Below are 22,261 nucleotides of genomic sequence, written 5' to 3'. Positions count from 1 at the left end.
ATTCTCGTAGTCCTCGTACATGCTGTAGCCCTTGCTATCCATCTTGGAGTAGGGCTTCTTGGGCAGGGGTGGGTTGTGTGACGAGGAGTACTGCTGGTGGGACTGTTCAGGTGAGAGTAGGGGAGACAGTGAGCCAGTGTGCATGGCCTGGATCAAGCTACTTAGGTCACCTCAGGTCTCAGACCTTGTGTGTTCCTCTGGAGTCTCTACTATCCCTGATTTAGCCTCTCTGCAGACATGTTTATCCTGATGGGCTAGGGGACAGCAGTACATGGGGGACATGTCTGTCTTTAAGAAATGGGCCAAGGGATTTCTGAGTTCGAGGCCAGCCTGGTCTACAAAGTGAGTTCCAGGACAGCCAGGGCTACACAGAGAAACCCTGTCTCGAAAAACCAAACAAAAAAAGGGCCAAGATTTAGAAGGCAAGAGAAACAGGAGCCCACTGTCCCTGGAGAAGCAAGGACAAGGATGCAGGGTGAGCAGAGCTGGGGAGAAGTTGGAGTCAGGAGGAGGGGTGTCCTTGTCCAAGCTTTCTCTAAGGCTTGTGATGTCAATGAATAGCTTCCTTGGTAGCCATAGCAAACTGCTACTTCCAAAGATACCTTCCAAGATGCCTTTCCAAAGGTGACAATGTGGCACATTCTGTCAATGAGGACCACCTTAGCAATGGAAGTTATAGGCAATGAAAACACTTCACTGCATTGGGGTTCTGAGACAGTGTCTTATGTACCTTACTTAGCCTGGAACTCTTTTTTGTTATTTTTCCTTTGGAGGGAAGGTGGGGTGGTAGTGGTGGTGGTGGTCTAGCACTCTTGGTCTGTCTTCATACTGCAGTTATTGGGATTACAGGCTTGCACCATCATACTGGCTTTAAACACAAGTGCTACACAAGGTGTAAGAACCCTGTCCACAGCCCCACCCACATGGGAAGCTGAGGCAGAAAAACTGCTTGAGCTCAGGAGTTCACAATTGCCCTCCTTGGGTAAAAGTAAAGATTTGGTTTCAAAACTCAAAACAAAAAACAAAACAGGGAGGCTGGAGAGATGGCTCAGAGGTTAAGAGCACTGAGTGTTCTTCCAAAGGTCCTGAGTTCAAATCCCAGTAACCACATGGTGACTGACAACCATCTGTAATGAGATCTGACACCCTCTTCTGGGATGTCTGAAGACAGCTACAGTGTACTTACATAAAATAAATAAATCTTTAAAAACAAAAAAACCCAAAAAAACAAAACAGAACAACAACAACAACAACAAAAACTAACTCTCAGCATATTTATAAGAAAAACCTAGCCACACCCATATGCTATAAAATATACCACTGGGTGGCTTTAGTGACGGGGCTGAGGGGGGGTTAGGGCAGTAAAATCCACTGTACACAATGCTCAAGAAGCTACAGGAAACTAATCCAAGTGGAGAGTACAAATGGATACTAATGTGTCCACATCCACTCATGAGCTGTAACAAAGTAGCATACTTGTGCAACATTTCGGTGACAGGCTGGGCTCAACTACAAAAGGAAACCCACACTCACTACAGAAAAATGCAAAATACAGGTAAACAGATGGAGACACTCAAGCTTCCTATCTTACTCAGAGCCCTCCCTAGTGTGGAGAAGCCACTCTTCCTCAGTCATCAGTCTCCAGTGCTTACTAAACCCTCCATCTGCCGGAAAGGCTTTAGAAAGTACCATGCCAGGGCTGGAGAGAGCCCAGCCTAGAGAGCTTTGGTTCTGTTCCTAGCACCTATACAGAGGCTCACAACTCTAACTCCAGTTCCAGAGGACGCATTTGGTGCAGACAGACAGACATACACAAGAGACACACTAAAACAAGAAAATGAAGAGATTTTTAATAATAAAAAAAGGTGCCATCACACCCTGCCTAGTCATTTTTTTTTCCTTTTCTTTTTTCTTTATCCTGGTTGTTTTGTTTCCTCGTTTTTCCGAGACAGGATTTCTTTGTATAAGAGCCCTGGCTATCCTGGAACTCACTCTGTAGACCAGGCTGGCCTCAAACTCAAGAGATCCACCTGTCTCTGCCTCTTGAGTGCTGGAATTGAAGGTGTGTGCTACCACCACCACCCCTAGCCCATGATTGTAAAAGACAGGGTTTTGCTGTGTTGTTCAGACTAGGCTCCAACTCTCTTATTATTTATTCTTATATGTCTGAGTGTTCTGATGCACCTGTACACGTGCACCACATGCATACAGTGCTCAGGGATCACAACTCCCAGAACTGGAGGTATACACAGTTAGAGCCACTATGTAGTTCCCGGGTCCCCTGCGCTTAACCACTGAGCTATTAATTCAGCTTCTGACTCTAATTCTTATTCCTTCTGCCTCGCCTATCCTAGTACTGGGATTACTAGTTTGTGTCAGCACTTCCTGTTTATATTTAATCTTCTATGGTTTATTATTAGGATTGGGGGCAGTGGTGCTGCCCATGGCCATGAGCACAGAAGCCAGCACTAGACTACTAAGCCTTGTTTTTTCCTTATGTTTTTCTGAGAGTGAAAGTCTATACACACAGGGTAAATTTATGGTTACGTTCAGAGTTGTAACGGGGTATTTAACTTCTAACTGTGCAGCTCTGGAGATAATTAGCTCTATTGGCCAGTTCATTCTCTTGCCAATTTCCCACAAAAGGTCACTTAGGAACAGTTGGAAGCAGTCAGCTGTGATCTGGACAAGTTAGACATAACTGTGTCCTGCCAAGCTATCGGGGAGACTTGACACTGGGCAAGCTCAGGAGCAGCCCTTGTGGAGAAAGCCACTACCCTGGCTCAAACCCATACATTCCAACTCTCTTGTTTCCTCATCCATAAATAGGGATGAAAATAACACCCACTTGTCTCTAGGGTACCATCCACCTGCCCCATACCAGAAGACACAAGACACAGTATCACTCACTGGTGCGTATGGGGGACTATAGTCCCGGTACTTGCGGTGACTCTTCTCACTGGGGCTGAAATCTGAGTCATCTGAGAAGTCCGAGAAGTCATCGCTGGAGGAAGCATGGCGCTGCAACGACAGTGATAGAGGGAGGCCACACTACAAGTGAGTCTGTTGTTGGCAGGCCACCTTGGCACAGCCAGCCCCAGGACAAACAATGCTGGAATGTGCCTGGAAGGACTGCACTTAGCCTGAAAACTCCTCCCCTGGGGGCACTAAATGGCAACAGAGCATAAGTTCCAGATCTTTATAAACTGTCCCCAGGCCGTGGATACTAGGAAAGGTTGTAACATAGAGTACCTGCTAGGCAGACAGACCAGTAGGTCCTGAGCCAACAGGTAAGGTGTGGGGCACCCTCCGGGACCTACTTTGTGCTTAGATTTCCGCCTTTTCTTCGACCGCCTCTTTTCCTTCTCCCGCTCCTTCTTCCGCTTCCGCTTCAGCCTCCTGTGAGACTTCTCCTCGTCAGAGTCGCTGTGGTGCTTCTCCCCCTTCTCTTTCCGACTCCTCTCTTGTCCTGCAGGGGGATCCTGGACCTCCTCAGCCCCGTCGTCTTCCAGTTCACCTTCTTCCAACTCACCATCTTCCCTGCAAACCAACCCCAAACCCTGTGAGCTCAGGGACTGAAGGCTCTCTAGGCTGGTGAGGCAGACAGCAGCAGAGAGCCCAGAGGACATGGGGAGCAGCTCTAGTGGCTGCAATAGGCCCCAGGAGGACACAGGGCCAACTGTGCGGTTAACTGGGTCACACGAGTAGAGGGGTTACCACCAGAAGCGAGGGGCACAGCTCAGGGGCAGGGTTCTTGCTTAGCACACAAGAGGCCCTGGGTTCCAGTCCTAGCCCTGAAAAATGAATAAATAAAAAGCCAGGCTAAGTCAGGCGTGGTACCACAAGCCTTTCATCCTGTCTGCCTCTGGGGAGGCTGAGGCAGGGGCAGAAGAAGCTCTGAGTTTGAGGCCAGCCTGGTCTACATAGGAGTTCCAAGTCACCCAGTGAGACCCTGTCTCAAAAAAACCAAACCAAACCAAAACAGAAAAACAACAACACTAAATAAAATAAGGAATAAAAAGAAAGGTGCTAGCCGAGCGGTGATGGCGCACGCCTTTAATCCCAACACTTGGGAGGCAGAGGCAGGCAGATTTCTGAGTTCGAGGCCAGCCTGGTCTACAGAGTGAGTTCTAGGACAGCCAGGGCTACACAGAGAAACCCTGTCTTGGGGAAAAATAAAAAGGTGCTACACTCACAGGGACAAACCTACTTCAAGTTTCCCCACCGTTCCATAGCCTAAGTGTTCCCAGAGAAAAGCAGTTCCTGCGGCCACAGAGCTAAAGAATGTGTCCCTGGGTGCTACCACAGGCTCCGAGTGGCCCAGCTGCCCACCTCCCACATCTCTCCTTACAGCATTACTTAAAACCTACTGGACCACGGAAATTCATTTGCAGGGAATTCCAACCGGCACACTCTGGTTTATAGAGATAAACTTGTGAACTTGTGTTCCATTAGGGCCCAAGAGGGTAAAGCCAGACCCCACTGGTGATGAGTCCTCCCTTAGCTGACTCCCAGCTGACTCTCTTCAACCTTGCCTCTAAGCACCCCTCCCAACCGTCTCAGGAAGTTTTCCTGACTTTTTCAACTCCAGGTCACTCACTGCTCAGTACTTTGGAAAGTAAAGGCACTCAACTAACCTAATAAGCTGAGTCACCCAACAGGTCTAAATAGCTATGGATAGGCTGGGGGTGGGAGCAGGTTTCTGTGGGTGGAGTCAGCACAGGGTCAAGAAAGCAGCAGATGGAGGAGGAGTCCAGTGTCCAAGCCAAACCCACAGACACAGATGCTGCTAAGTACAGAAGTTGGTAGCATGGAAAAATCCTTTAAACTTAGCTAGGAATAATGGGAGACAGAGGAAAGCTGATCTCTTGAGTTTGAGGCCAGGTGACATGATATCAGGCCAGCAAATACACAGTGAGACCCTGCCTGAGGGGGGGAAATAAGATTTTTAAAAGCTCCCAGGCCTGCCTGGTGGTACACACCTTCAATCCCAGCACCCAGGAGGTATAGACAGGAGGATCTCTGTAAGATCAAAACCGCCCTGCTCTGCAGTGAATTCTAGGACAGCCAGAGCTACAGAGAGCCTGTCTCAAAAGACAAACAACAAACAAACATACATTATTTTACAGCTCCCTATGTTCCTAATGACAGCAGAAAGGTATGTAAATGGACATAAACGCTCCTTATACCTCAACTAATAAGGAACAAAAAGATTATAACAGTGGCAAGAATAAGGGAATTGAAGCTGAACCTGGAGAAGTGCAGGCTGAAGGTCAGCCTGGGCTACTTGACTACCATGCAAGAGTCTAGGGTCTATCCTATACCACACCAAAAAAAAAAAAAAATTAATAATAACTTTTCAAAAATGCAACAGAAGCCAGGCACACACCTTTAATCCTAACAATCAGGAGGCCAATGCAGGATAGGACAGCCAGGACCTGTTATACAGAGAAACCCTGTCTTGAAAAACCAAACAACTCAACCGAAATAATAAAAAAAAAACCCAAAAGGCTAACCAAAACTCAGGATAGGGAAAGAGGCTTTGTGGAAGGAGGAGACAACCACTTAGAAGCCCCGAGGGCCGTCCTAAAGGGCTCCAATGGAAACAGCCTCTCTTTCTCTAGCCCTCCACAGCTTCAAGGGGTGCTTCTCTAATTAATCTTGAGCCCAATTTCAAAAGCCCCAGGCTCAACACCCAAGAGGCTTGGCCCCCAAAGACAGACAAAGTAGAGGTCAAGGACAGCACTCACACAGCAGAACATAAGGCTCCTCATACTTTGTCAAAGACAAGCACAGTGGGGAAAGGACTCCAATTGCACCAGAAGACAGCCAACTTTGGAGGGGCAGGGTACAGAGCAGCATTCCTGTCAAGGAAGGCTCCCTGTAGGCGTGGCTCAGAACCAGTGGCAATCCAACACCTGTCTAGGAAAACTAGGTTACTCAGTGATGTGGTACTGGCCCGCTTGCAGTGATGGAAGCAAACCCACTTAATGACTGGTGGGGATTACCTTGGTTGGGATAGAACCATGCCTGAGAGGTAAGAGGGAGGAGAAGGCAGAGCCTAGGAGCAGACTACAGCCAGGCAGATAGGAATTCCATGTGGAGGAAAGCTAAGAACCAAGGCCACAAAGGTACTTGGCAAAGGGGTACCTCGCTATCTCCTTTTCTGCAGTTTCCTCATAAGAACACAACAAGAACCACATGAAATTCAGTCCGTCTGATGGTCTTGGATGGCCCCTCACCTAGGCACAGGGCTACACAGGCAGAGAAACGTAGCTCAAGCTGAGGCTGCAGTGGCCATGATGACAGTGTCCCACTTCTAACACCCTGGCAATGTGTAACAAGATGTTCCAAGGAGCTCATGAACCTTGTCATCAAGAATCACAGAGCTTTAGCCAGGAGGGTGGCAGAGGCAGAGGCAGGCGGATTTCTGAGTTCGAGGCCAGCCTGGTCTACAAAGTGAGTTCCAGGACAGCCAGGGCTACACAGAGAAACCTGTCTCGAAAAACAAAAACAAAAACAAAGAATCACAGAGCTTTTGTTCCAGGTCTCCCTACAAAGACTTCAGCCCAATAGTGATGCCTCCCCCATCAGTGTGGCAAACAGGCCCAGTTTCTATAAAATGAGCTGGCACATGCTTCAAACTTTGTTTCCCTGGAATGGAGATGCTAAAAATTAGAAAGTTTTTGGAAATCTAACCAGGCATGGCATCCACACTCAAGAGGCTAAGGTAAAAGGTCTCTAGTTTAGGGCGAGCCTCAGCTACAGAACAAGATCCTGTCTCAAAATGCCAAAATAATTTTAAAAATAAATGTAAAAAACCTGCTTGTGACTTAGAAGAAGTACTGGTAAGGTGACACCAGACTGGTCACGACATCTGCAGAGCCAACCAGTTGGCCCCTGCCCTTGGCCCCTATGATCTCTGTCATGGTCATGCTGCAGATGCTTCCCAGCTAAGAGACCTGTGTAAGCATCAGGCCTGACTACTTCCTTCACACTAGTCACTAGAAAGAAGAAAGGAAGCCCACTGGGAGAAGGTAGATATCCCAAGGGCCACGGACGGAAAACAGCCGGGAGATTTACGAAAAGGCATTTTAACAGGCTGCCAGAAAAATCCATGTCAGGGGGGGATTAAACACCGAGGGAGCATGCTTAATAGACTGTGACATAATCCCCCAAGAAGAGTGGGGGAAGCCCTGCTGCACTAATCATCTCAATCTAGACCTGCCACACCCTCTTGAGACAGGTGCCCAGAGGGAAACACTACAGCTGGGCTGCAAAGACCTCAACTAGCACTTCACCTGCCTGCTTGCAGCCAGAGCCACTGCCAGGAGCCCCACCCCCACCCCAGGAGAAGACCCAGCCATCCTGGGAGCCTGGCTGGTCAGCAGATAGTAATGGGAAGAGCATAGCACCTTGCCTCCTGCAAGACTGCCTCCAGCCTCCTAAACAAAGCTTCCCAAGTATTCAAATTTGCATTTGGGGGCCTGAGTGCAGCTCCTCTTAGGTCAACAAATACATGTGGACAACCTAAGTCACACCTTCTGAGGTCCCCCCTCTCCCTCAGGGCCCTTAGCTTATAGGGCTCATGCAGAATAGGCGTGGCAAAAATACTCAGATCTGGGGTTCTCAAGCAGGCACAATGACCGGACAATATGCTTCTGCCTACAGACCAAGTGATAACACAACTAGCCCTGCCTCTTTCCTAGAATGGGCTCTCATCTGGACAATGGGATAGCTTTATAGGACTTCAGGGGTGGGAAGGTTAATGATAAACAACAAAGCCCTGCATTAAGGAGCAGCCATACAGTAAGCAAGACAGTGGAAGCTATACTTGTCCAGGAAGCCCAAGAAGGCAGGCACCAGCGCACTGAAAGGCACTGTGTGTCCAATCCTAGCATGGGAGGTAGAAGTAGAAGGATCAGGAACTCAAAGTCATCCTCAGTCTCAGAGCAACGTTGAGGCTGGCCTGGGCAGTCCAGAACCCATAGAACAAGACAGTACAGAAGTCCCAATGCGGGCTGGAGAGATGGCTTAGCATTTAAGAGCACTGACTACTCTTCCAAAGGTCCCGAGTTCAAATCCCAGCAACCACATGGTGGCTCACAACCATCCTTAACGAGATCTGACTCCCTCTTATGGAGTGTCTAAAGACAGCTACAGTGTACTTACATATAATAAATAAATAAATCTTTAAAAAAAAAAAAGAAGTACCAATGCATACAACATGGAGAGGCCTGGAGAGTTGGCATGTGACCTAGGGAAGACATGTGGGCAGAACCAGCAGCTGGTTCTTCTCGGAAGACACTGCTGACTACCCAACTGCAAGTGTCTGTCTGTTTCATTGTGGCCATCCTCTCTCAAGCCATCCTGCTGACAAAACAGTCTCCTCTTCAACTAATCTACATTGGACCACAGAGCCTCAGAATGGCTGACCACGAGAAAAGGACAGGTAGAGCTGACAGGGAGGACAGTGAGTCCAATCAACCTTGGAAGAAAAGACGAAGACCCCACAGGAGAAGGAAGCTTGCAGCTCTCAGCAACTCTATAGAGTGTTTGGCCAAATCAAAAGACAGGAGCTTGGGGCTCTGGTTTACAGGGAGTTGGGGGAGAAGCACAGCACAAGACACAAATGGAGACTCATGGAACAGTGGCTATTACCTGAAGCTCATTGGGCTGCTAGGTTAATGTGAAGGTCAGGGTTATGACCATTAACTGACCAGACTCTCAACAAATCCCTGGGTAGGCTCTGAATGACCCATTAACTGGGGATTAAAAAAAAAAAAATCACAAAAATGAGGAGGCCCTGCCTCTTCCAATTCGTAACAACCGGCTGAAGTACAGGAGTCAAGGTCAGTCACTAGATCACTAGGAACCAAGGCAAGGAGCAGAGTTCTCTCTCCTTTACAAGGTTGGCCTGGGCTCACACCTAAAGAAGCCTCTTTCCCCGACCCAGACCTTCCCTTGATCTAGGAAGTGGAACGGCAGCCAAGGGGGACTGCACTGAGGGCTTTGCAGAGCTAGGAGAGCCCTGAAGTAAACCTCTGCATCTCACACATGTTTGTCAATGTCCTTAGTATCCAGTTCATCAACCAGAAACCAAGAGCAAGTGGGCTCTGTGTTGCCCTCCCCTTAGCATGTGCAGACAGTCATAACCTGTTTTGTGATGTCATGATGCCATCTCTATGGTAACATGCCTGCCTTGTGACAACCTGCTGAGCCACCGGCACAAACCAACCACAGGAGCAAAAATGATGCCAAGACATGGATCTAAACCACCTAAAGCACATCACACAGGCCGTCCAGGCAGTCTGAACCAGGACTGGGTACATCAGGCACTTAATGGCTAACTGCTAAACTTGCTAAGAATAATACAAGTTTTCATTATATATATTTTTTAAAAGTCCTAGCCAGGCAGTGGTGGTCCATGCCTTTAATCCAGCACTCATGAGGCAGAGGCAGACAGATCTCTGAGTTCGAGGCCAGCTTTGCCTACACAGTGAGTTCTAGGCCAGTTAGGACTACATGCATATGGTCTCAAATAAAATCCTTAATGGAGCCCACAGCCATATTCGCAGGTGTGCCTTCCTCAAGTGTCCTCTTTCTCTTACTACTCGTGTATAATCTGTATTAAAAATGTCTTTTGGTAACCTCCAACTCTGTGCTGGAGATCTGGGTCATCAGTGTTCACTGCTCTTCTTTCCTGAGGCCAGGGGATTGATTCCCAGGTCCCATGTGGAAGGAACATAACTCTCTAGAGAAGCCACTGGCCTCTTCTGGCCTTTGTGAGCATCAGCCACTTACACGGTGCACATACATTCAGGCAAAACACTAATATGCATAAAATACAAATCTATTTGAGGGGCAGGGGGAATGGGTTTCAAGACAGGGTTTTTCTGTATAGCCCTGGCTGTTCTGGAACTCACTCTGTAGACCAGGCTGCCCTCAAACTCAGAAATCCGCCTGCCTCTGCCTCCCAAGTACTGGAATACAAATCTTTAAATATTCAATTCCTAAAAGTTTCAAGCCAATTATGAGAGCTTATGCCTATAATGACAGTAATTGAGAGGCAGGAGGACAATAATTTTGAAACCAGCCTAGACTATACATAGCAAGACTCTGTTTAAAAAAAGAAAAAGGGCCGGGCGTGGTGGCGCACACCTTTAATCCCAGGACTCGGGAGGCAGAGGCAGGCGGATTTCTGAGTTCGAGGCCAGCCTGGTCCACAAAGTGAGTTCCAGGACAGCCAGGGCTATACAGAGAAACCCTGTCTCGAAAAACCAAGAAAAAAAAAAAAAAAGAAAAGAAAAAGGAAAAGTATGGCAGGCTAGAGTTGGGAAACATCTCTGTATTGCTTTCTGTACCTTAGGGTCCTGTGGAGTCAGAAGGCAGGCTGCACTGCTTACTACTAACATCTATAGCTCCATGCTGAACTCATCCTTGTCTCCTCTCATTACCATGGGCTTTAGATAAGCAAACTGAGGCTAAGAAATGAGAAGGAATCTGCCTATAGGATCACAGCAAGAAGCAGAATTAAAAAATGGTAATCAAGACTCTGACCCCAAAGCCCAGCTCTTTATCTCTAGCCTTAAGAGAACTAGAAATCATCTGTGCAGGAATAATTAAACAAACAAAATAAGCAATATGTATATGAAATGGATGAAATTTGAGATGAGATGGCTTATCAGGTAATGGTGGAACGGGAACCCTCCATCAGATCAAGACAGCTTAACTAGAATGAGACACAGTCCTGGGGTGGAAGTGATGCAAACACCAAAAGAAGAAAATTCCAAATTCCCCAGGGAAATGGACACCTGTATTTGGCAAGCTGCAGCACAGACACTGTGGTTCATTCACAATTTCGCAGAAATGTCTAAAAAGAGTCAGCCCAGAGGAACCTCCCAGACACAAAGTTACCATTTCCATTGTGGGAGTAGCTATTGTTTGACTCCTACCAGTCAGCAAGAGGCCCGTCAGACACACGGCTCTTCCAGAAGATAACCCTCAGCAACTTTCTCACCCTTTGCTAAACCATAGGGTACCAGCTAAGGAGCTTTGGGTGGCTCAAAGCCAAGGCCCCCTCATTTCTTCCCCCCACCCGTTTGGATTTTCGAGACGGGGTTTCTCTGTGTAGCCCTGGCTGTCCTGGCCTCGAATTCAGAAATCCAGCTGCCTCTGCTTCCCAAGCGCTGGGATTAAAGGTGCGCCACCACCACTGCCCGGCTGGCCCCCTCATTTCTATTACTCAGAAATACCCAACTGATTTGAACAAAGACCCTGCCTTATACTTTTTTAGGGGAATCAATTATTGTCACCTAACCAACTAAACACAAAACATGCTGGACAAGCTCCAAGACTTCCCCTGCTTTTTGACCGTTTTTGTAAAAAGATTTTTATTTATGTACATGTATATGTGCCTGTGCACATCTGTTCATGTCTGTGTGGGTTACCATTGGAGGTCAGAAGGTGGCAGATTCCCCCAGTCACAGGTGGTTGTAAACCACCATATAGATGTGGGTGCTGGGAACAGAACTCAGATCCTCTGGGCAAGCAGCAAGCACCTTTAAACACTGAGAAAGGGCTGGTTTTGTTGTCTGTTCTTTTTGTTTTTTTTTTTTTTTTTTTTGGGGGGGGTGAGTGAGACAGGGATTTTCTGTGTAGCCCTGGCTGCCCTAGAACTCAGTGTAGACCAGGCTGGCCTCAAACTCAAAAGAGATCTGCCTGTCTCTGCCTCCCCAGTGCTAGGGTTAAATTGAAGGCTTCTGCTACTGCTGCCCTGTGACTTTGTATTAGTTCTCATGAATGAAAATCCCATCCTTGAGGGCTGGGTAGGTAGCTCTGTGGTAAAGCACTTGTCTAGTACACTCTTCATTCAGTTCAACCCCCAGCCCTCAAAAAGGAAAAACCTATCCATCCTTTTTGTAGCTGAAAAGCCTGGGCCTGGGTCTCTATATGCTCAGGAGTAGAATACAAGGATGACGGTACCTCTGAAGACTGGGAGGCTAGCAGTGTTCACCTCTGCAAGACCAACTTTATACAGGATACCCACACTCCCCAGCCACTCCCACATAAGCATACTATGGCCACATTGTACAAAGGCTAGCACAACTGGTCAAGGGCCCCAAGTATATGCTGTCATTTTTTCACAGTCCACATGGTCCCTGTCTCAATTTCTCAGTTCTGTTGCTACTAAGGATAAAACTGGCATGGTTATACAGATAAACTCAGCCTACAAAACTGACTTGGGACAAAGGCAATAGTCTGCAGAGTCCTAGGCTAGACCAGCAGCTTTCACTTTTCTTTTCTTTTTCACTCCTGTTTGCAGTACTGGGGCTGGAAATGAAAGCTAGGGCTTCTTACATACCAGGCAAACAAAACACCACGGATGCACACATACCCAGTCAGTACTATTTTCTATTTCTATCTCGACAGGATCTAGCTAAATTACCCAGGCTGCCCATGAGCCTGCCTCAGCCTCAGGAGAAGGTAGGACTCTAGGGTTAATCATCAGACCAGGCTCAAACTGACTGCCTTTGATCTATACCTCCTTTACACTCTGTACTGTAAATATAAAGGACGTTTCATTTCATTACATTTTCTACCCTCTTCTGACGTTTATCTAATATGCAGACATATCAATACACGGACTTCATAGCCCATAATGAGCTTATCAGTATGAAAAGTACTGAACCCGGTGGGTATGGTGGTTGTCTTTAATTGCAACCTCAGGAGGCAGAGGCAGGCAGATTCCCTCTGAGTTTGAGGTCAGCCTGATCTTTATAGCAAGTTAAGAACCAGAGTCAAAACAACAACAAAAGTACTATAGCACATTGTACTTGAGAGGTGGGAGAAGAAAGACTTCTTCAAGTTTAGGGCCAACCTGGACTACAGAATGAGAGCCCATCTCAAAAAAAAAAAAAAAAAAAAGAGAGAGAGAGACTGAAGGGATGGCTCAGTGTTTAAGAGCAGTTTCTAGACCTCAGGTATAACTTCAATTCCAGGCGTTCTACTGCTTCTAGCTCTGGGGACACCTGGACTGATGCACACATATCAACACACACTTTAAAATAAAAATAACCAAAGAGAGTACAGGGTGGGGTGGGGAGTGGAAGTACTGAAGTACTGTAGCAGACTCAGGATGGTACACTGGGAACAAACAGGATCTGTCACATAAGGCCCATACGGCACATTGAGCACTTTCTGTGACTCAATCTTTTTGTTGATTTCCTAGCAAATGCTCAGGTTAAGGAGCTAGTGTGGGAAGCCCACACCAGGGCCTGATGGTCATCCTTTGGCTTTTCTACTTATAAAGGTAACAGCTGTAGTACAAACTCAGACCTAACCTTAACAAGCCAAAGGGAGGCTGGGGAGATAGCTCAGTGGGTAAGAGCACTGACTGTTCTTCTGAAGGTCCTGAGTTCAAACCCCAGCAACCACATGGTGGCTCACAACCATCAGTAATGAGATCTGACTCCCTCTTCTGGAGAGTCTGAAGACAGCTACAGTATACTTACATATAAATAAATAAATCTTTAAAAATGTAAAAAAAGGCAGAACATGCCTGACTCCATTTAAAAAAAAAAAAAGAGCCAAAGGACACAGGGACACACAGCTGTAATTGCAAGACTTAGAAGGCAGAGGCAGAAGGATTGCCTCAGCTTGGTGAGCTACCCAGTCTTCTATGCCAGCTGGGACTACGATGTGAGACCCTCTCTTTTTAAGTCTTGTAAACAACAACAACAAAAAGAGTTGGAGGCCAATGTGTATTACACTGTGAGACCTTGCCTCTAAACAAACACAAACCATCTAACAAGTGCAGGGCCTAGGGTTCCTCCCCTAGCATCCAAACCAAAACAGAAATATGAAACATTTCTGTTCCAAGCCAAGGGCAGGACAAACCTAGCTGCTCAATAAACATAACCCTTAGGGACTCAGTCAAATTACAAGGGGTGAGAGGTCCTGGAGTCTAACAGGCCTGGCCCTCAGAGTCAGGCCAAGGGTTGGCTGAAGCAGAGCAAAGGGGAGGGAGTAGGAGTGGGGCTGGCTTTGGATCCCTAGCTTCCTGGTTCTCAGGGGGCCAACCGCAGCTTGGAATGCTGACTCACTCCATTCTAATTGCAAAACCAAATGCATGCCGGGCATTGGCTCAAGACAACTGGACCATTTTAGCATCTATACCAAACACTGTGAAACAAGAAGTGTCACAAGATGGCTTCCATGGACTTTAGTCCCCACCAGCTCCTGTTAAGAAAGCTGCCCAGCACCTGAGAGGCCCACTTCCGTCAGTCAGACACATCCTGCTTCTGTTTACACACGGAACAGCCAGTGTTCTATTTAGAATTTCTCCCAGTAAGGACAGAGGCACTGAGCGGCAGCCACTGTGTGGGTGCTCTGTGGCACCCATTGGACTGTGGTAACCCTGAGGAGTGTCGGCATTGGTGCTGGAGGGCACCAGCCCTGGACAGCAGTAGCTGCTTTCACATACCCACACCCTTCCTTCATATCCTGTTGCTATCTCCAGCGTTCAGAGATGTCACCACTTGCCTGACAAACAGGGAGCTGAGTCACCAATCAACACAACCAAAGCAGGGAAAATGAGAGCAATTCTCTATTGGGAGGAGTAATGTGGCCAGGAGAAACAAGCTACTTACTCCTAGCAGACAGCCTCCATCCTAATGAAAAATTATCTCTATGATGATGTAGCTGTAACTAGCACCAACCAAGAGGCCGTGTCTTCATTTCTATCACATCAGCTCAAGAATTATCTCAATGGGCAACGTGCCTGAAATTGATTTTGAAACCACTCCACCTCACCGCACTAACACAATATAAATTGCCACACTGTTTCTAACAGTGTATCTACAGCATTCAGACGCAACAGAGCTTTGTAGCAGATGAGGCTCAAAACTTGGAAAGCCAGAGCTGGAAAGTTTGCCTTAACTTATCCAAACAGGCAGCTTGCCATAGTCTATGAGGCCTTAATTATGTAACTGACTCCAGACCATTTCCTCCATTACCACTGCCAAAGAGCGGGCTGCTCCTCCCAGGCCTTCAAAAGTTAGCAAGTAACAACTGCCAGAAAGCTGCAACCTTCCTGTTTGCCTGTTGTGCACCCCAGCAGTGGTGAAGCACGGCCATAGGCCTGGCTCCCTTCAGATGCCATGGCAGGCAGAATCAGCACTCTGGTACTGCTAACAAGTCACCCACAGAGACCACAAGTAGGTTCCCTGAATTTGGTTTGACTTAAAGCTATCCAGAGACCTTGAGACAGTTTAATCTGTGACTTTCAACAGAGAATTATTCACAAATGGATCCCTAATCCTTACCTCCATGAAAAAGGTTTCTAGGGGCTCAACAGTCCCCCAGCCTCCCCAGCCCCTCTACAAAACAAGGTGAAGACTCTGACCTGGTTCTGAAACAGCCTTGGGGAGGAGCGATGGGCTGGAGTGGAGGCAGAGCCAGGGCCTAGAAATCTATCGCAGGGTTCAGCTATATAGAAACAAACCGAAGAGCCACACTTTCACCAGGCAGAGCAGCCAGGACAGCCTGCCTTCCCAAACAAATTCCCTTTAGCATAGGTCTTTTTGGATAAGGAGAAACCACAAGGATGACTTTCTAAAACTGCTAGCTACCTTTACTTCCAGAAAGGTCTGTCTTGTCAAAAATCAAAGCTGTCAACCTTAGAGTACATGAAGGAAACTGCTTAGAGACAGACTAGGAGTGAGAAAGCCTGCACATGCTGAGTGCGCTCTTTCCTCTTTGGTGGAGAAATGGGAGCTAGGGACTCTACCTTGGAGTAACTATAGGGTCAAAGCCCATTCTGCTCCTACTGGGAGATTTTAACTTACTTTCAAATGAAATCTTTCATCCAGAGGAAACAGAAACTTCCAAGCTTACAAAGTGTGTATAAGCTTTGCTGTTAAAATCAGGGATTCCCAGTGACACCCTTTTCTTTTGCTTTTGCAACATCCATTAATTTCATTAACTGGTACATCAGTTTAGGGAAGAAAAAAAAAAGGTACTACTGTGACATTTCAAAAATATGGAATACCTAAACACATTTAACTTAATATTGGGACTCCTTTGCAAAAAAAAAAAAAAAAAAAAACAAAAAACAACAACAAATGAACTCTTGCAGGAATATGCCTGAGAGCTTTTTTAAATGTTTGGAGGAAATATTTTCACATTCAGAAAAATGACTGCTAAATTTTCATTCCCAAAAGGAATCCCATTTCCTAACATTTTATTTTTAAAGTTTAAGTGTTCTTTCACAACTTAGTAATTCTAAACATGTGGAATGGAAGGGTTATCAGCTGACACTTGTTTCTGCTCTGAGCTCCTGGCGGAACTTTACACAAGATGAGAACCTTCAAATGTTTTTTCCAGCTGACCCAGCGCACTGGATAGTGTGTTACGTTCGTGCTTTAGACGTTTTGTGCAGGAATTCTGTACATTCTGGAAATGTCTTCCTCAAAGAGCTGATTTTACATCAGACCACCACTGCATGGCAGTTACAACTGTGAATACATTTAAAGGAATAAAGCAAGTGGCCTGACAAACTGCTGCTTACAAGTGCAGATGGACATCATTTCCCCTGAGAACACAAAGAGGGAACTGGCTCCTTTGGAAGGACTAGGCTTGAGTGAGAAAGACTTCCCTAACAAAGTATTTCAGGGACCAAAAGTGGGCCAGGGGACAATGGAACTTCAACGTGTTTTTGTCTTTTACAGAAGTTATGCTTGTAAAACACATCCGAAGGACAGTGTTAGGTCCTGCAAGCCACTGCTGCTGCTTTTGGTGTTGTTTAACTTGTATGTGTAGGATGAGGGGACTGAGGATAGGACATGTTCTCTCATACATGACTGGGCGTGTAACACGTTTTACATCAACTTTTCGCGGTCAGGCATGTGCTTCGGAACAAAGAGCAGTGGACACGAGAGATCAGGGCTTGACACAGTTTACACATACATTTGTGCTTAGACAGTACTTTACAAATGACTTGCTCGATTTAAATGTCTATCACCATAAGTAACATTTGAGTAAAAAATATGGAAAATGGGCCTGCTTGCAACAGTCTTTTCTGGGAGGGCAAGGGGATGTGACTTTATCTTGAATACAAGTATAAACCAAATTCTGTAAGCTTATCCCCTCCAGAGGGACTTGAAGTAGCCACTTTCAAATGAAGGCTGGAGACAAAGCAATGGATGAAAATCGAGGGACACCAAGGGTCTGAAAACATATTGGGCCTTTTCAATGGACTTTTGTCATGTTACAGTAACACTTTTTTTTTTTTAAAAGAAAACTGTGTACATCAAAAATTTTTAAATTAAACACTGAAAGGATGTGCAAGTCTAAAAGGGCTCAATAGGTTCGAATCCTGATTTGAACATAATAAATCCACTCTCAAGCATCACTTTGGTCTAAAGGCGAGGAGTAAGCAGGCAGGAAAGGGACTAAAAGAGGGAGATAATTGAATTACTCAATAAAAGAGGCTACTTACCATCCCAACCCATTGTAAGACATACACTTCTGATATAAGAGAACTCCTTAGAGGTCGGATAAAGCTTGTAAGCACCTTTGAGTAAAGCACCTGCCCCCGAGAGGACCGGGAAGCCCAACGTGGGCTTAGCGAACAGACCTCCGCTAATCTGTTTATTTCCTTGACTGCGAAGGGCTGCGGTTCCCAGGACGATACATTTAATTAGAACAAAACAGGAAAAAAAAAATTGTAAAAAAAGCTCACCAAACTGCTGCACCTGTGTCTTTGAATGTGGGTGGCATTTCTTTTAAAAGGCAAAGGAGGGTCTGTGAAGGAGAAAGGGAGAACAGGAGGTGGGAGTGGGGAGAAAGAGCTGAGACCCATGTCTGAAGGGGTCCTCTGCGGTTCCCTGACGGCTGCGAGGCTTCTGTCTAGTGCATTCTCCACCCTACCCCCACCCCCGCCTGCAAGCTTTTCTGCTCCCTGAAACCCACCTTTCTATTTTCAAACCTACTCACTCCAGCTCCCAGGAGTCAGCACACTATGTCCCCCATATCTTTTGGCTCCAGCAGGGTAAAAATGGCCCGAAAACTCTCATCTTCAAAACGCGCAGGGCTGGTCCCATTATCACCCGCCAGGGAAGGGCGTGGGGAACCCATTTCGCACTTAATAGAGGACAAGAGGCGCCACAGTTCACGTCCTGCCAAAGCACACGGGGGAGATCTTTGCTCCCAAGGGGGCGATTGCACCCTGTTTTGCCCCAAAGAGGGGCGATGCCCAGAGAATGCGGTGGCCAACTTCCTCTACCATCCAATGCAGGAAAAGCAACCTTCATACAACCCCCCACGCAAAAAAACAAAAACCTTAAAACTAAGGACCCTCCACCACTGACTGTCACCTACCTACAAAAAGAGAGGGACCCGGAAAAAAAAACAAAAACAATAGGGTTTCCAAAGAAGGTCAGGGGATTTCATCAAAAGAGCTGGAAATGCACCCGTTACCTGCCTGCCTTCTAGGGAGAAGCTAAAAAATACCTCCCGCCAAAAAATTAAAAGTGCACGAGAGCCCCCATCCTAAGGAGTCCTCCTTAGAACGAAAGAGCAAGGCTGATCCAAACCCCCATTTTTCTGCCTCCGTTAGACTCGGGTACCTATCCAAAATGGACAGGGTATGCGTCCCCCAGGAGAAAGGATACTGTAGGGGATTGGGAAGACCCCCAACTCCGAACCCCTTAAGAGAGGAGCTGCAAGCTGGAGATGCCCCTAAAACAAGAGAATCCGGGGGCCCCTCCCCCAAAAGCCTTCCCCGAAGCCAGGCGACAGGCCGCTGACGGCCAGCTCCCGGAGCAGGGGTGGCCGAGGAGGCTGATGGGCCTCGGCAAGCCCACCCCCTTGGCGGCCCGTGCCCCGGGCGGGCGGACCGACAGACAGACCGGCGGGCGCGGGGGGTCCGGGGGGCGCCTCCTCACCTTCCCCTCAGCATGGCGCCCAAAAAAAGACAGAGCGAGAGCGAGGGAGAGCGGGCGAACGCCGCGAGGGGGGGCAACGCATGAGGCCGGGAGAGAAAGCGAAGCGAGAAAGAGCGAGCGAGCTAGAGACACCCACCGACCCCGCCCTTCCTCCTCCTCCTCCTCCTCCTCCGCAGCCCGGCCCAACATGGCGGCCGTCCCCTTCCTCCTCCTCCTCCCCCCCTCCCACGGGGGACGCTGCCCGGCCCAGGCCGGGGGGCCTGACCTGTCGTCAGGGAGCGGGAGGCGGTGGTGGAGGAGGTGCGGGGTGGCCGCGCGGCCGTCGGGGGAACACGGAGGAGGCGAAGGCGTTGATGGCGGCGGTGGCGATGGCGGCGGTGGCGACTCTGATGGCGGCGGCGGGGGGGTCCCGGGCACGGCCTCCATCGTTCCTTTGAGGGGGAGGGGATGTTAATGCACCAAAAAGGACTGCTTGGGCGTGGCGGGAGGGGCACACTTCAGCGCTCCGGGGCCTCCTGATGGGAACTGGGCATATAGATACATAGATCGATATCGAGTATTTTTTTTTTTTTCGGTTTCGGAGTCACCTCTGAGCCGACTTCCACGTAGGCCGCGAGGCCTAGGCCCCGGCAAGGCCGCCCGCCGCCTGCTTTCTCCGCAGTCTGGCCCTGAGGTCACTCGCTCACGGGCACGGGACCCTCATCGGGACGAGAGGTCCCCTTCCGCCACACACGCACGCACACACACACGCGGCCCCCCAAGGCCTGAGACCCGGGGGACACGGACACTGGTGGGTGGTTGGGTGTAATTAGCGCGGGCCCGCGCGCGACGGAGCAAGCGAAGGGAAAGGGGGAAAGAGGAGAGCGAGCAAGGGGGATGGTTAAAAAAAAGAAATCGGGGAGAAGAGGGATCGGGCTATGGAGATGGGCCGACTGTCTGCCCGCCCTAGATGCCCCAGCTGCCGGGCCCCCGCCGCGGTCAGGAATTCACACAAAATGGCGGCACAGCCCGGACGAGCACCGAGGCTGAAGCCGGAGGAAGGGCGTGGAGGGAGGGGGTAGCGGAGAGGCCGGAGGATCGTCACGTGGAGAAGGGCAGAGCCAGCCCGCCCGAAAGCCGGCGGAAAGAGCCGAAGCGGAAGGGCGAGGCGGAGGAGAGGGCACGGAAAGAGCCGAACACAGCTGAGATTATCGAGACACTGAAAAAAGCCGGAAAGAGCCGAGGGAGGATCTAGGTCACTGCAGCAACGCGGAGCGGATCAGAGACCCACCTAAAGGACCAAGGGTGGTCGTGGGGGTGGGGCTAGGGAAGGCCCGGAGAGCCGGAAATAGCCGAAGCGCTTCGGGATGGGAGAACCCCCCCCCCCGAGCGGGGGAGGCGAGAGTCCGGAAAGAGCCGAAGTCAGGGAAGGGATCCCGGGAGGAGGCGGAAGTAGCCGAAATACATTGAGCGGAGCGAATAGGAATTAGCGAATAAGCTGAACGGGTGGGGCTAGAAAGGCGATTAATTAACTCAAAGGTAAATGACTTTCAGGAACTCGCCCCCAAAGCAAGCGAGAAGAGCCGAAAATTGCTAGTTTGAAGGAAGGCGGGAAGAGCCCAAAGTTTTAGGTGGGAGAATAATGGGAGGGGAAAAAAATTTAACCGAAAGCCGGAGACCGGTCCCAGGAGTCGGACGTTCCCGAAGAGGGGCAGGAGCAGAGGCGGCCCGGAGATGACGTCACTACATAACTCAGCCAGTGGCGTCATCCTTGGAAGCGAGCAGGGTGGTGCCACACTGTGAGGGCGAAGTGGAAATCTTGACCGGGTTCTTAAACCACTAACAAAAGTTTTTTGAAGTTCACCTCCTGCCCAAGTTGATGTTCCTAGTTTGTAGATGGAGACTGAACGCGAAGGCTGGAAGCTTAACTGGCTTAAGACCGTGTGTTTGGAGCCAGGATATGCGGATAAGTTGGAGTTAGCAGTGCTAGCCTCTAAGCATACACGAAACCCATAGCTTCATCCGCAGCACCTTATAGAATCAGTTGCGGTGGCCCCAGAAGCACTCAGTGTGAAGGCAGAAAAGTGAGAAACTCAAGATCAGCCCGACCCGCACGGTGGAAGAACCGACTCCTGAATGATAGCACATCCTCTAACCTCATGCAAGAATAAAGGGAAAGACGGGATCACGGGACAAGGCAGGGACAAGGAAGAAGAGAGTCGGAGCCCTGTGACAAGAGGAAAAAACAAAACATTTTTCTCTTGAAATGCAGGGGTGGGGTGTTATGAAATATAATGCAGCAAGGGTTAGTATGGTGGGCCCATGCAAAGGTATGCCCCTTAGAAGTTACAGCACGTCATCGGTATAAAGAAATTTGTTGGAGGGAAGGGACAGGAGTGAGGGTCTGGAGTAAGGGTAAAGGCAGACAGACTGGAGCAGATCCATAAGAACAAAGGACAGTCAGAAAGGGGGCACCAGGGACAGAAATGGGAAGAGAGAGATTTCAGAGAACACACACACACACACAAGCGCGCGCGGGGAAGGGGGACAGGGAATTGGGGTTAGGGAGTCCTTTTATCAGGAACACACACCTGCCAAACCTGGCAGCCTGAGGTGATGACTAAAACCATCACTAGATATCTGGGTGCAGGACAGCTGGATGTTCTGTATGCTAATATGGGGGCCTGGACACAAAACAATTCTGAGAAACTTGTTAGCCACTCATCTCAGACTGCTTGCTAGAGCCTCCTGTCAGGATGCAATCCTTAATCTAATTTCTTTTGGGCAACCCAAAGCCTTGTATTTGCTACACAAATTCTGAGACACATCCTCAGCCTCAGTTCCTAATCTAATAGGGCTAGACTGAGCTAAATAGCTCTGTCAAAAAAGAAGGGTTCGGCCAGGCGGTGGTGGGGCACACCTTTAATCCCAGCACTTGGGAGGCAGAGGCAGGCAGATTTCTTAGTTCGAGGCCAGCCTGGTCTACAAAGTGAGTTCCAGGACAGCCAGGGCTATACAGAGAAACCCTGTCTCGAAAAACCAAAAAGAAAGAAAAAAGAAAAGAAAGAAGGGTACGGGCTGGGAAGATGGCTCAGCGGGTAAGAGCACTGACTGCTCTTCCAATGAGTTCAAATCCCAGCAACTACATAGTGGCTCACAACCATCTGTAATGGGATACAATGCCCAGATGGGATACAATGCCCTCTTCTGGTGTGTCTGAGTACTCATATAAATACATCGGAAGAAAGAAAGAAAGAAAGAAAGAAAGAAAGAAAGAAAGAAAGAAAGAAAGAAAGAAAGGAAGGAAGAAAGAAAGAAAGAAAGAAAGAAAGAAA

General features: G+C 48.4%; 1 protein-coding gene across 1 annotated transcript in view; it reads right to left on the bottom strand.

Annotated features, from left to right (window-relative positions):
- Positions 1-19,872, bottom strand: part of Zc3h4 (zinc finger CCCH-type containing 4) — a 37,085-nt gene extending 17,213 nt beyond the window's left edge. Inside the window, 4 exon segments of the mRNA XM_029479476.1 lie at positions 1-102; positions 2,911-3,021; positions 3,321-3,540; positions 19,213-19,872. The exon segment at positions 1-102 is cut by the window's left edge and continues 4 nt beyond it. Coding sequence (XP_029335336.1) covers positions 1-102; positions 2,911-3,021; positions 3,321-3,540; positions 19,213-19,373 — 594 coding nt within the window. The 5' untranslated portion in view covers positions 19,374-19,872.
- Positions 19,873-22,261: the final 2,389 nt, after the last annotated feature.

This window comes from Mus caroli, chromosome 7 (genome assembly GCF_900094665.2).
Source record: "Mus caroli chromosome 7, CAROLI_EIJ_v1.1, whole genome shotgun sequence".
In the NCBI taxonomy this organism is placed as follows: Eukaryota; Metazoa; Chordata; class Mammalia; order Rodentia; family Muridae; genus Mus; species Mus caroli.
This window is presented reverse-complemented; position numbering and strand designations above follow the sequence as displayed.